Source organism: Argentina silus (assembly GCF_951799395.1).
Source record: "Argentina silus genome assembly, chromosome: 3".
Lineage (NCBI taxonomy): Eukaryota > Metazoa > Chordata > Actinopteri > Argentiniformes > Argentinidae > Argentina > Argentina silus.
In genome coordinates this window covers 16,577,854-16,593,227 of record NC_139657.1, presented here as the reverse complement: position 1 = coordinate 16,593,227, position 15,374 = coordinate 16,577,854, and the positions used below count along the sequence as shown (strand labels likewise).

The following is a 15,374-nucleotide window of genomic DNA, read 5'->3' as shown; positions in this document are numbered from 1 at the left end:
AAGAAGCCTGGATGACATCACTAATAGATCTTTCTGTTTCAGGTTCAGCATGAGGCCTTGTGAAGGATTGACCAGGGAGAGATAGTCTACTGTCAGCAGCCAACCAGTCTCATAACTCAGCCCAGGTACTGTGGAGAAGAGAACCTGACCAGCAGCTTCTTTGCACAACTGCAAGAACAGACAGCTACTGCACAACATAGCACCTGGAGCACCAGAACACACATACACAGCAGAGCGGAGCACCAGACCCAGGGGTCCAGGATTATGCCGATCTAGTCAGCTACAGCTCTAGGATATACACAACTGCTACACTGCTTCATTGGCTTTAGCACACGAGAGAAAGATGGCTGACCCGTACCAAAACAACATGTACCACCAAGGAGGGGGGGACAGCTACGGCACCTACGGAGAGGGCGAGGGCCAGGACGGGTACGGTTACCAGGGCGATTACCCACCCCAGGAGGAGGACGCGGCCAGCGATGCCACGGAGGGCCATGATGTCGAGGACCAGATGTACGAGGGGGAGTACCAGGGCATCCCCCACCCTGACGAGGTGAAGGCTGCCCAACGGGCAGCGCGGGCCAAGACTAGGGCGGCACAGGGAGCAGCGTCAGAGCTGGAGGAGCTGGCGGAGCAGTACGAGGACATCATGGAGGACTGTGGGCACGGAAGGTTCCAGTGGAACTTGTTCATAGTGCTGGGGCTGGCGCTGATGGCAGATGGGGTGGAGTGTTTCGTCGTAGGGTTCGTCCTGCCCAGCGCAGAAAAGGACATGTGCTTGTCCCACGCTGAGAAAGGCACTCTGGGTAAGTCAGAACTGATCAATCAATCAATCAATCAATAAATCATGTCACAAATAGTTTAAAGGCCTTGCTCCATCCCAGGTAGATAATAAACATGTTGATTCTAAAGGATGGTTGAACTGAAACACTTAATACCCCATAATCAAACAAATCTATAGGCTGATATAAATCAACAGCAGTTAATTGCCTCTGTAGAGACAAACTGTGGATGGTTGTATAGCTGGATGTATGATGAGTTGGGGTCAATACTAGCCTGCAGGTGCTTACTGTAAGAGCATTGCCTTGTAAATGAGAAATGTTCTCAAATTAGCTAATGGCACAGTCGATACCCAGATGAATGTGGTTGCTTTTCATGCCCTACTTTACGTCAATATATTTCTGCTTAGTGAAGCAGGTGGGAAATTGATGACTGGATTTTCCCTCTTAGGGAATATAACACATGAGTTTTGGCACCAGTTGCAGGTCTGCGGCATGAGACCAATCACACTGATTGAGACCATGCAGTACTCTGTGGCTCCCAGACAGCCTGGCCACATCTCACCCTAGGTCTACAATATGCTCACCAGCACTTTCCATCCTCAAACCATAATGTCATAATAACTCAGTTCCACAAGCAACAACACACCGCTACGTATGCATATCTTCTGAACAGTGAGAGAAGTTCTCAAAATAAATGAACTGTTCCTCTCTCAGCTTTAATATAGAATGACACTGCACAAACTTCAAAATGTTCAGACGCTTGAAAAAGATTCACTTACACCTATGAGTAAACTGACAGTGATTAATCAAACTTGAGAGAAGGAGGTTTTACGTCTTTGAGGAGTGAAACACTTTGTTGTGATATTCGAGGGTAGGCATAACTCAGTGTCAGACACTGCAAGTCCTTCACTCTTGAGTCTGTGGGAGGAGGCTGTCCAGGAGAATATCTCAGATGAGAGGGCACTTTTTCACTCTCCCCTGCCTCCCCCTTTCCCTCTCCCTCTGGCCACCTCCCCCGTGCATCCCTCACTCCCCCTCTCCTTGCCTCCCTCTGCTTCACCTTCTCCCTCTGCCTCTCCCCCCAGAAAAAAATATCTGAGATGAGAGGGCACTTTTTCTCTCTCCCCCTCTGCCACACCCCCTGCCTCCCCCTCCCTCCCCCACCCTCCCCCACCCTCCCCCACCCACCAGTCTGTATGAACTGTTCTGAGTCAGCAGCTGACTGCCTGGCTGTGAAGGAGATCAATAGTCTCTGTACTGACCTTGCCTACAGGATACAGCAGCAGCCTGCTGCCCTGCTGTTGTTTAACTTCCCCTCCTTTGGCCCTGCATGCCTAACCCTGACACAGCCTTCAGTAGCAACTTGTTCACTATAATCCCTCTAGCTAGGTAGGTTGTGGTCAAGGAACTAATAGGCAGCCACTCCGCATCTCCTGCAAAAGGACATGGCATTAGTATTTTCTCAGATTTACAGTATACACATTGGTCTCTCTCAAGAGAGTATGAGTTGTCTTTCTAACAATAGTCATGACACTTAACTCCCAATGAGCCTCTAATCCAGAACTGCCCTGCCTTTGATTCACACTGTGTCTAAACTGTGATCACGACTTCGCGGCAATCTAACTCAATGGATTTGAGCCGTCCAATCTGAAAGCAGAGTGTCGTCAGTGCCACTCTCCTATGGGGTGGGTGGAAGTGTGAGTGTGAGTGTGAGTGTGTGTGTGTGTGTGTGAGTGTGTGTGTGTGTGTGTGTGAGTGTGTGTGTGTGTGTGTGTGTGTGTGTGTGTGTGTGTGTGTGTGTGTGTGCGCGCGTGTGTGTGTGTGCGCGCGTGTGTGTGTGTGTTTCCTCATCTCCATATGCTTAGACATCCACGGGATGTCCGCCCCTTTCCAAATTCACACCAGTTAGCACCCAGACCCCCTGTGGCAGCGCCATCTGCAGTGCCATCATGCACCAGAGAGGGACACCAGCCCTCAGCATTAAGCGCAGGCTGCTGGCAATAGATTCACCTATTTACAGAAGATTCCCCTATTTTAAGATTCACCTATTTAAGAATGTTTACATTGTGGTATTAGCTCTGGTGTTGGGTTGTTAGACTGCAAGAGGGCTGAGAGAGGCTTCATGTACATAGTGTATATAAAAGTGCTTCAAAGAAGAAACCTCATCTGCAGACATACAGGTTGTTCATGCAGTATGTGAATCATACCTTATCTGAGTAGAGTCCCACAAATGAATAGGCTTTATCCAAACATAATCATAACAACACACATATCTACTGTAACTGTCTCTGTAAATCTCATTGGTGGCTAACTATGGGGAAGAGCGACCCCTATTTATCTTCCTCAGGTCAAATGCTTCATTTTACACTATCAGCCCAATGTGAACCTGTCAGGACAAAGATCCTACTACCCTAACATGCTGTACTTTCTGGGAGTTATAGGATTCTGTTGAGTTCCAGCCATTTTCTTGAACAAAAAGATTATACCCTACATGTATTCATTATGGTCTATAAATAAATATGTTCTTGCTGAGCTATGAGAGGTAGACAAAGGTTGACGCTCATTCTTGTTCTTGGAAGAAACCCCACTGCCAGGTAAAAGCACTAAAAGCATTATGACATAATGACACAAAAGCCCATTCAAGGCTATTAGAGATAACAGCTTGGGGCAAAACTTGACTTTAGAAACTTATATCCCATTATGATGATCAGAGCATAAACACTGAGGTATTTATCAATGGTGTCCTTATGACATCTCTCAACTGACTGTCTCTTTAGGATAGATGGGCAAGTGTACCCCCTGGTGGAGATCTTTAAAACTCCCAATATGTCAAGGTTCATGTTCTGCCACTGAGGTTCTTGTTGCAATGAATCAAGCTGAAATGTAAGAAGAACACTATCTGTGTTACGTCATTGAAAGATGGAGGGTATATTCCCTCCTAAAGCACAACACACAAACATTTGGTCTCTGATCCACATATTCACACCTTGTTACCCAGACATACGTGTTTGTGGAATATGTCTTTCTCTTCATTCATTTATTCACACTCTCCAAAGCCATAGAGAAATCATCAAATCATTTCTGCCAGTGAATAATCTCTGTGCAGGCCTCTGACTGTGTCTTCCCTCTCTTTCTCTCCTGCAGGTTTGATAGTGTTCCTGGGGATGATGGTTGGGGCGTTCCTATGGGGAGGCATGGCAGACAAGGTGGGCCGCAGGAAGGTTCTGATCATCGCCCTCGCCATCAACTGTGTGTTCGCCTTCCTCTCCTCCTTCGCACAGGGATATGGATTCTTCCTCTTCTTCAGGCTCTTCTCTGGCATAGGGTAAGGGAGAGGGTACACACGCACACACACACACACACACACACACAAATACACATACAGTTTACACAGACACACACACACACACACACACACACACACACACACACACACACACACACACACACACACACCAAGAGTGAATTGACAAAAAGGGATGAAAAGCAACTTGAGAAATGTTGCATAGAAGTAGTTACTGAAGGAAGATAGCACTGATAGCTTCTCATTCCACTCAGGTCAGCACATTCACTGCTGCTTTCTTCCTACAACACAGTATTGTATTCTCTAAGAATAGCATAGGTCCACAGGGATGGAAGCAGTACTGTACTGTATGCATCCTGACTTGAGAACGAGGTCAAAACTACTGTTGCAACAGTATACCCCCAGTCTACTGTACAGGCTGCGTTTGTGGAAGCAAAAAAATATATCCAAAATATAACCACCTCAGATTATTATGAGAATTCAGGTACTTGCTTTCTACTGTGTATCATCGATATTTCGGTAAAACTCTGGGTATTTTAATCAGTAAATAGTAACAGTTTTTCCCTCAGAATTGTATGTTCTGTCCCTTACATTTACTTTTCCATCCTGTCCTGTTTGTCCCTCAGAATCAGGCTCTTTACCAATTGTCTGTACTTTGTACTAATTCTTCTCAGAGATGTGTTATCTGTAACCCGCTGTATCTCTCTCCCTCAGGATCGGAGGCTCCGTCCCCATTGTGTACTCCTACTTCTCAGAGTTCCTCCAGATGGACAAGAGAGGGGAGCACCTCAGTTGGCTGTGTATGTTCTGGATGGTGGGAGGAATCTACGCCTCCTTCACTGCCTGGGGCATCATCCCACGCTACGGTATGCCTACCTACAGAGAACACAGGGGGAAACCCTGACTCTTGGGTCCTATAATCAATATCATGATTCATTTTCTTGCTGACATAAGCAATGTGCTACCACAGTGCAGCAGTCCTTGTATTGGTTGTTCTGTAACTATACTGAGTATATCTTAATGAATTAACTAATACACTATTGATTGGAGATACGATTCAGTATAATAAAGGTTCAAAATAAGAAGTAATCTCTGCTGTGGCTGTGTATCCTTATAAAGTTAATAATATCTCTGTTATGGTTGTGTATTCTAGGCTGGGGCTTCAGTATGGGCACAGAGTTCCAGTTCCACAGCTGGAGGGTGTTTGTGCTGGTCTGTGCCATGCCTGCCATCGCCTCCCTGGTGGGCCTCATGTTCATGCCTGAGAGTCCACGCTTCCTCCTGGAGGTAAGAACTGGTTACTGCTGGTGAAGAGGGTTAACTGCTGAACAGTTGAACCACTTTAAAGGCTTTGTGGGTTGAGAGCATTGTGTGGATCAGGTGTTAATAAACACACAATATTTTCATTTAAATCCAGACTGGTTTCGGTGATGTATTTTCTGTTGTTCAAAGGACAGTAGATCCATATCCGTACACAAGGAGAAATCCAAGACAGTGTTGAGGTTGTGGCATACTGTATGTGTGTATCTCTGTCAGAATGCCAAGCATGACGAGGCGTGGATGATCCTGAAGCAGGTCCATGACACTAACTGGAGGGCCAAGGGTCAGCCGGAGAAAGTCTTTACCGTGAGTAGATAAAATACACAGGAGACAATTAAATGTTGAAGCAATACAGAAATCATCAGTGTGATATCATCTCCCTCATCACATAGCTTTATATGTATTTCAAATGAAATCATTCACCCACTCATTCACTCACTCACTCAATTAATTAATTAATTAATCAATCAGCGAATATGAAATTGTTTCCATCTTCTCAGGTCACCCACATCAAGGCACCAAAGACCCAGGAGGACGAGTTCATAGAGATACAGAGCTCCACGGGCACAGCTGTCCAACGATGGGCTGTCCGCACCGTCACTCTGATCAAGCTGGTAGGACATTAACCCTCCTTAAACAAACATAGTACATGTAGGGCTAGGAGATTTTTCTTATCACAGGACCTAGCCAGGAAAAACTCTAGAAAGAAACTAACAAAAACACTAACATGCTCTTCATTGCAGATTCTGAAGAATGTTGCCTCCCTCTTTGGTGCTGAGCTGAGACTGAGCACTCTGTTCATGGCTATCATCTGGTTCACGATGGCCTTCAGGTAAATATACATTATGACTGAAATGAAGAAGAAGAAGAAGACTCTTTATTTGGCCATGCAATCAACTCTCATCTATTGTAGGAATTTGACATGTGCACACCCCTCCCAAGACAACACACACCACACCCCTAAGGGAGAACAGAGCTCTGGGCATAGGGCAGCCGTATTCAGCACCACTGGAGCAGTTAGGGGTTAAGTGCCTTGCTCAAGGGCACAACGGCAGTGGTAGGAGCCTTAGATATGACACCAGTAACCTTCCAGTTGCCAGCTCACATCCAGCTCCCTCCTAGGGTGGGGATCAAACCAGCAACCTCCCGATTGTGTTCTGTTATTACCACCGTGTGTATCAGTCAGCCAGGCTGAGGCTGGTCCTCTGATAGGAGATATTCAGCCCTCTGATTGGCTGTAATATCTAGCCCTCTGATTGGCTGTGATATCCAGTCCTCTGATTGGCTGTAATATCCAGCCCTCTGATTGGCTGTAAAATTGAACCCCCTGATTGGCTGTAATGTCGAGCCCTCTGATCGAGCTGTTTGATTGGCTGTAATATCCATTTAGGCATTATAGATAATCTAGGACTACCAACTCTCATCCAAATCTTGCAAGATCCCTTATTCCATTAGCTAACATTTGCCATATGAGTCTATATGACGCTGATATTTAGCTAGTTAAGATAGCAAGCTTGCTAGACTAGCCAGAGTCAAACATATGGCTACCGGATAGCTATGAAACATCTACTGTACTGCAGCTAGCTAGCAAACAAACTCACTGTGATATGTGTTCTTAAGTTTGTTTTCCACGTCTTTGCTGTGGAAAGTGTATTAACTTGGTTAGTTTCATAAATGTGCTTAAGTATGGCCACAGTGTTTCTGTGACATTTTGGTCCTGGTCCAACAGTTTGTGTTACAGAAGAAGGCGCACAACTGAGTTAAATCACAAGACTATTCGGTCAGGAGAGAGAGTGAGGTGCAACCAAGTGGAAACATGGGGGTGGTCGGGTATTTTGAAGTCCTAGGGCTGGAATAATAATGAAATTCCTTTTTATTTTCCATGTGACTCTTTTTTTTTGGTGATTAGTGACAGTAGTTAGCTACAACGCTACATGGCAAAAAAGCAATTAAAGAAACAAAGACACACATATAAGGTCCTGACTAGCAGAGAAGTCTAAAGTCTCTCATTGCAGAGTGCCAGCTGTAATGCATTGTCTGTGAATGTTCTCTTTCCAGAAGTCACTTACTCTGTTGATGTTCTATTCCAGTTACTACGGCCTGTCTGTGTGGTTCCCTGACATGATCAAGCACCTGCAGTACGAGGAGTATGAGTCAAAGGTCAAGGTTTTCCACAGAGAGAAAGTCGAACGGTTCCACTTCAACTTCTCTCTGGAGAACCAAATTCACAGGGAGGGAGAGTACATAAATGACAAGTAGGTCAAACATCATTCATCATCTGTTATGACCAGTTGTACGTAATATTAGTTTGTAGCAATATTAGCTGCAGTACAACAATCATTTCATTTTCATTTGTGTTGATATCTCACTCAGTCAATCAATCAATCAATCAATCAATCAAACTTTATCTACATTCAGTTCAATGCACTTTACAGTACACATCTCACTTTGTACATTTAAGCATATCATTCTACAGTATACAAGTATGACATATATTTGTTTATTTCAAAATAATACAGACCATTGTGGAAATCGACAGCACTGGCTGTTGCTATGGCATGACCTTAAGATATGTGCAGTAATGGGTTAATTACTAGTTACCTGATGACTAGCTGTGCCAGTTACAGTAGGTGAGACATCAGGAATCATACCTTTTGTGTTCCATTCCCAGGTTCATCAAGATAGAGATGAAGTCAGTAAAGTTTGAGGATTCACTATTTGAAGGTTGTTACTTTGAGGACATCAGGTCCACAGAAACAATCTTTGAGAACTGCACCATCCGATCCACCGTCTTCTATAACACAGGTGGGGAAGCCATTTGAGCCGCCAGGTCCAATGCATCACATTCTTACACACGTTTACCCTTCTTCCTTTGGAAACCCTCCAAAAACAAGTGGTTAAACAGAAAGGGACATTTTTGCAATGCCCGGGTCCTGCTCAATATGAATGAAACATAATGAAAAATCTAAAATGGATTATTCACATCATCAATGGCTATGTTTCACTGTAAACAGTAGTGCATATTGACCAGTGACTAAATTGCAAATTCATAAATGATATTACTGTAACTATAAACCAGTGTTTCCCAATTCGATCCTCTGGTACCCACAGCCTTTGTACTGTGTTTTTCTCTTTGTTTGCTCTTTCCCCCTAACTCACCTGATTCAACTAACCAAAGGCTTGATGATAAATTGACATTGATATGAATCTGATGTGCTATAGCTGGAATTGAGCTAGAAGTGTTTGGAACACACTTCACCAGATGTATGTATATCATGTCTATTGTGACATCCAGACCTATGGGAGGAGAAGTTCATTGACTGTAGGATGGAGAACACCTCGTTTATCCAGAACAAGAAAGGCTGCCACCTGGACCTTGACGACGAGAACGACGTGCTCATTTACCTCGTCAGCTTCCTGGGCAGTCTGGCCGTCTTACCGGGGAACATCATATCTGCTCTGTTCATGGAGAAGATAGGCAGGGTCAGAATTATAGGTGAGTAATAGCCACATTTGGACTGTGGGAGGGAATGGAAGTATGTAGGACTGACTGTGTGAAAATCCACTACTGTATGTGCAATTGATTGAACACTAGCCTCCTAGCGAATTCAATGAATTAATCCTATAATCTAAAAGCTCCATCTCATTATGACATGCTGTGCAAAACAAAAATATAAATCCAGTATCATGGTCCTCTGTGGCTCAGTTGGTAGAGCATGGCGGTAACAATGCTTAGGTTGTGGGTTTGATTCCTGCTGGGACCATATATACTGAAATGTATGCACTCACTGCAGTTGAGTTGCTTTGGATAAAAGTGTCAGCTAAATGGCATATATATTATATTATCTGTAAATTGATTGAACTCTACCTGCTATAATTTCACTGCTCCATCTCACTCAGTACATTCTGGATGTACCAGGTGCCTCACATCACTTCCCATCTCAATCTATACACTCTGACAAGATAAGCCTTTCCCACTGTGAATCCAATCTGGTCCTCCTGTGTGTGTGTGTGTGTGTGTGTGTGTGTGTGTGTGTGTGTGTGTGTGTGTGTGTGTGTGTGTGTGTGTGTGTGTGTGTGTGTGTGTGTGTGTGTGTGTGTGTGTGTGTGTGTGTGTGTGTGTGTGTGTGCGCGCAGGTGGCTCCATGCTCATCTCAGCTGGCTGCACCTTCTTCCTGTTCCTGTCCTTCAGTCAGGCGGCCATCATCGCCTGGCAATGCCTCTTCTGTGGTGTCAGTGTTGCTGCATGGAACGGCATTGAGGTCATCACGGTGGAACTCTACCCTGCCTCCAAAAGGTAGCCTACACACAGTCATCAAGCTCAGAGTCAGACAATCTTTACTTGACCCAGTGTTCACTCTGGAATGTGGAAATCAGACATAAATTGTTGAATTTATGAGATTTTGACTGTTGGAAAAGATTATTGATATGGTGGTTACTACAAGACAATGTCAGCCCATTATCATGATATATCATTGTCCTATTATCAGTAGTACAAGCAATTTGACAGTAATAGTCTTAGCCACTTAATGAAGCATCTGTTATTCACTACATTAAACTGACTTTAACTATATTAACTATTAACTATATAACTATTAACTATATAAATGTGTGTTCCTTACCACCTACTGCACTCTTGAAGAGAAAAATAAATTAATTTAATGCATAATCAGCATACTCATTGTCATTTGGATTAACCCTGGGCTATAAAGCACCCAAAGACACTTAAATTAAACCTGAGTCTTTTCCTTATTTCTATTTCTTACCACCTCCTGCCATAGAGCCACAGCATTTGGAGTCCCTCTATTTCAGTAGTAAACACACATACTGTAGTTCAAGAGTCAAGATTGTTCTCAGTGGTGTGTTTAACTAGTATGTTTCCTATCTCCTTCCATAGAGCGACAGCGTTTGGAGTCTTGAATGCCCTCTGTAAGCTGGCGGCTGTTCTGGGCAGCTCCATCTTCGCCTCCTTCGTTGGCATCACCAAAGTCGTCCCAATCCTCCTCGCCTTCGTAGCACTGCTGTGCGGAGGCCTGCTGGCCCTCAAACTGCCCGAGACCCGAGAGAAGGTCCTTCTGTGAGGAAGGTCAAAGGCCAAAGGTGAAAGGTCACAGCCAGGAGCGACCTTTAGCGTGGTGTTTCTCTGAGAGAGACAGGTACAGGCGTTATGCAAAGATGTAAGGCTGTAAACCAACAGGAGTTGACAGGAGGTTGTTCTACAAACATGATTAGAGAACCTAAATATTCTGCTAATCTACTCTATATCTAAATTACCCTGGGCGCCCAACAGGGAATATTCTCTGATTCAGTCATTCACTAATCTGAATGCAATAATTAAATGCTCCTTATTGGTGTACTGAGCATCCCTGTGCTGAATTGTTCACACTAAATCATACTCTGGCACTCAGACACAGAATATCTGAGAAACAAATGAGAGGTACAAATATATTTTGGATTCATTGCTCTCCATCAATTTAATAATCAATTTGAACAAAACATAACAGGTTAACCCCATTCAGATTTTGGTCACCAGAAACTGCTTTATGGTCTTTCTCTCCAGTGCTCCAGTTTATGGTCAATCAAAATATATTTTGTGGAATTCAGGTACTGTTGTTATATTGTTTTGCTGTTTCTTGGCCCTGCCTCAATTCATGCCAGACCTCTCATGTAGTCTTGTCTTGTGCTACAGTCAACCAACAGTATTTAAAGTAAGTAGAAAGGACAAGTCTTTGTTCCCTCTGTACTGTATCTATGAGTTTAGATCACACCACCACCCCTATCCTAACCTTTAGTACCTTTCATTTTAGATGGAGGGTCACATGATGTAATACAGTTACTGTACCAGTGGTCTATTCAGTAGGGTGTAACATAGAAATGCAATTGACAGAACCAACCCTGTTTTGTATCCAGTTGGGAGAGATCTGGGTCTATTCCGTAATAATCTATCTTTCTGAAAAGCTCTGAGTATAACCCTGCTGAAATTGCCTCTGGGATCAAACCAATGCCACATCTCTTGGTACAGTACTTTCCAATCTTTGCCTCCCAACTTCATACTCTGTGATTGTGACTTAATTCAGCAAATTGGTCCCACAGTGTGTTTGTGTGAGTGTCATTGTTTTCAGTTTCAGCCTCCATGTTTTGTTCCCCAGCACAAAACACAGTACTGTACTTTCTGAATATGTGGTCTATTTGCTAATTTTAACTTTACAACAAACATATTTAGTTATATTTTTCTGTTTAAAAGGTACAGTGCCACATAAAAAAAAATCGGTTTAGAAACGTATGGGGGAAATGTAATGGTGAAATGCTCTTATGGCATTGAGGTTGGGAGAGGTACAGAGTGCTGTAACTAGCTGTTGACTGAGCTGCATGTGTGTGTTATCTACCAGGTAATGTTTCTGTGTCTTTTTCATGTGTTGTTCAAAAAGCAAAATAGTCTGAATGATGTTTACTGTATGTGTCACTGTAAATAAATGACTGGATCATAGCCTTGGATGGCTTGAATTAACAATCACATTTAGTTCATTTCGATTCATTCATAAGCTGTTTCTTCAAATGTATTGAGGAGCCAATCACATTTGCAAAACAATTTATCGCCAATTGTTTATGTTATACTAACTATCAAACAGCCACACAGACTGAGGCTTTGCTGTTGAAAACACTATTTTGCATTTGACTATCCCTATTGTAACTACACAACTGTATATCCACAGAATAACATAGAATATTACTTAAGAATAGATAGAATTCCAAGGATAGATTGTGACATTCAATTGTCATTTTTTTCAGTGCAGGTTTTCTTTAGTTTATTAGAGCACCTTGTACCATAACCAGAGGTAGGCATAACCACATTATTGCCAAGATACTGTATTGTGTCCTACCTTTTATACCTCTAAACAAACATATCTGTTATCAATTGAGTCGCAGGAAAGTTCTTAGCCTTACCTGAATGCAAGGATTCTGACTGGCAGTACGGTATGGTGTTTTCAATCAAAACGTGTCTCTTTCTGTCTTATCTGTTTGAACTGCACCAACGTTATTAAGGAATTGGCTTGTGAATACAGCTTTTGGGTGTTTTTCTTTATGAGTTAGTTTGTGTCTGCGTCATCATTCTAAAGAAGAAGCCATAATTTGTTCTTTGTTTTTATATTTCTATATCTCAAAATATTGTTCATCGTCGTGGAGAAGGAGATTTTATTTTGCGTACTGGTCATGTTCTGTTTTTGTTTTTGATTTGTGACTGTGAAGACAAAAAATAAACAAATAAAATGAATATATCAGTGTACTGTTAGGCATGTTGGTTTGTTCATGTGACGTGTTGCTACTTGGCAGTAGTGCTATATTGTGTGGGCTACTCAGGTTGTGTTCCAATGTCCACACAAGCATACCATTTGGAATGCCTGGTCAATACACTGCTTCAGTCTGTGCTAGTGTGGATATTGGAACATGCATACATGCATACATGTTGGACAGACATCTGGATTAGTCAGGTTTCTACAATGATATGATATGATATGACATGATAGAGGCACATGGGGAACAGCACAGAATTCATAACTCTTTACAGTGTGTTGGAAACCTACTCTCTTGCGCTTGGTTGAGATGTTTTGAGTCAGACATAGAATCCATTCATGGTTTCCCGTCAGTTCACCTGTTTTTGAGTGGGGGAACACGGCGGGGGGCGGGATGACCCTTCCAACACAGGCCATTGGAGAGAGAGAGAGAAGGGGGGGGGGGGGGATTTGTGGGTGGTGTTGTTTATTCTACTGGAGGTGTGAAGAGACTCACTTCAGCAGGAGTAACCTACGTCCAAGAGCAGAGTCACAATGGGAGATTTCGGTTATTTATAGATAGAGTAAAATGTGTGTTTTCACCTGACCTCACGAATAACTATTCTAAAGTTTCTGAATCGAGTGAATTCCCTACTATATTATACAAAACATCAAAGAAAACAAAATCAACACAAAACACAAACACACACACAAGTTTGCACTCATTTACTTTGGCCACACAAAACTGTATTCAAGTTATTGAATCTAGTGACTCAGCACCCCTATTGCATTGGCCATGTCAGGTCGAGGGCTCTGGGGGCGTGGAGCGGTGAGGACATGTGCCAGCTTTCTCTCTAGCTGTCACTCTGAGGTGCCAAAGGCCACCACAGGCCCTCTGGCCTCCCCACTAGCCCCCTGGTCTCACCCTGGCCTCACCCTGGTTTCACCCTGAACCCCCCCCCCCCACACACACACACACACACACCAGGATGAGTTCAGGGTCACACAGAGCCAGTTGGAAAGGGAAACTAAGGATTTCATTGTCTAAAGCATTGATATCAATAACACGTAATATGAAGGTAATAATGACTCCACTGTGACAATAACTTCGATTTTAATGTCTGACGATAGCTCAATTCTCAGATGCATAAAATGGCTACATTTTATTTGTTGTTTTAAAATTTACAGTCACATAAAGAAGGTTTTATGTGCACGGCCTGTATTTTTAATCTTAAAAGCCAGATATTATATACAAGTGCAGTTCAATTGATATCTCTTAGAGATGGAATTTCAGTGATCTTGAACTATACACCAGAGGGTCAATATGGATCCTGATCCCTGCACTGTTTCCCTGGAGATGTTCACAAGTTAACGCGGCCAGGGTTCAGTATAAACAGAGACGTGTCAGGAGAACTCTCATGGACCTCCCCACAGTACCACTGCAGGTGAACAACTCATCTACTCCTGGGGTTACTGGTGGCAGTACACAATCCAACTATCAATATAACTAAAATCACATTCTCTGTTGTATTGCCTCACATATCTCACTAGACATATTCTAAGTATCTGTGTGCTGAGAGGGGGGTTCAGATCAGAACATCCACATAATTGAATAACATGGCCAAAATATAAAGATCGTTGGGAAACACAATTTCAACAAATTAATTTACATTTTCTAAGGAGGGCAGGGCATGATCCTCAAGCTCATCATACTACAGTAAATTAGTCTTAATGATGTTTGACCATCTCTATTATGGCAGTGGCACGTTTGGTGTGAAATTCCCTGATTGGTTCACACACAGCAGAGACCAGCGGCTATGTCTCTAGGCTGTAGTCATCAGAGGTGCCATGTGACACCTTGGCTGTGAGAGAGTACACCCCTACCTCTTCTCTGACCCTCACTGACCCTCCAACATGTCAACCACTATCCACAACATGACCTACTGACCTGTTATTTAGGGTTGATATCAAAGAGAAATAAGGATGGAACCATATACTGTATACAAAAAATGTATGCACTGATTGTATATAAGTCACTTTGGATAAAAGTGACAGCTAAATGGCATATATTATTATATTAAGGATATGTGTTGGCACAGTAGGTCTATCAAGCTGTAGAATGAAGGAATGCTCAACTCCTGTCTCAATCCAACATCTGTATATTATTAGAGAGATAGTATTAGATGTCCCAAAACACATGTATTTTAAGTAGCTTCAAGTCCAATTGGAATGATGATCCCACTGAATTTTGTTCCTGAAATACACAGTAAAACTTAATCCTCTTTTGGTCTGATTTTGAATAGTAGTTCTGTTTATCTAGTATTTTTCAATCATATTGCTACATACAGTGCAGCTTGAAAGTAAGTGAACCCCTTGTGCAATTATAGATGTTTTTTTGTTTTTACCATGAAATCTTTATTTAATCAGAATTTTATCTGACATAACAGGTTTATATTTACTAATTCCATATGTTGGTTTAGAGGAAATCATGCGTGTAGTAGAAAAAACTAAATTATAAAGAAATTAGTGCAGGTGCAAAAATAAGTGAACCCCAAGTTGCATTGGTTAAATCAAGTAAGTAAGTAGAATCAGGTGGGTAAATAATTGGGTACCAAATGAACCAATCAAAGGAGAGATCTTTAGGAAAGAGTTTGGGCAGGACTCTTATAGAGATAAGAAACCTGGTCAGTTTTGTGT

The 15,374-nt window shown here is 42.7% G+C and overlaps 1 protein-coding gene across 1 annotated transcript; it reads left to right on the top strand.

Annotated features, from left to right (window-relative positions):
• Positions 1-343: 343 nt before the first annotated feature.
• Positions 344-10,487, top strand: sv2bb (synaptic vesicle glycoprotein 2Bb; the record flags this gene model as incomplete). Its single annotated transcript, XM_083667241.1, has 12 exons — positions 344-806; positions 3,927-4,107; positions 4,801-4,952; positions 5,240-5,373; positions 5,623-5,712; positions 5,907-6,020; positions 6,150-6,238; positions 7,497-7,661; positions 8,078-8,211; positions 8,702-8,902; positions 9,544-9,703; positions 10,304-10,487. The coding sequence occupies 12 exons, from the start codon at positions 344-346 to the stop codon at positions 10,485-10,487; spliced, it is 2,067 nt and encodes a 688-aa protein (XP_083523367.1).
• Between the last annotated feature and the right edge of the window lie 4,887 nt (positions 10,488-15,374).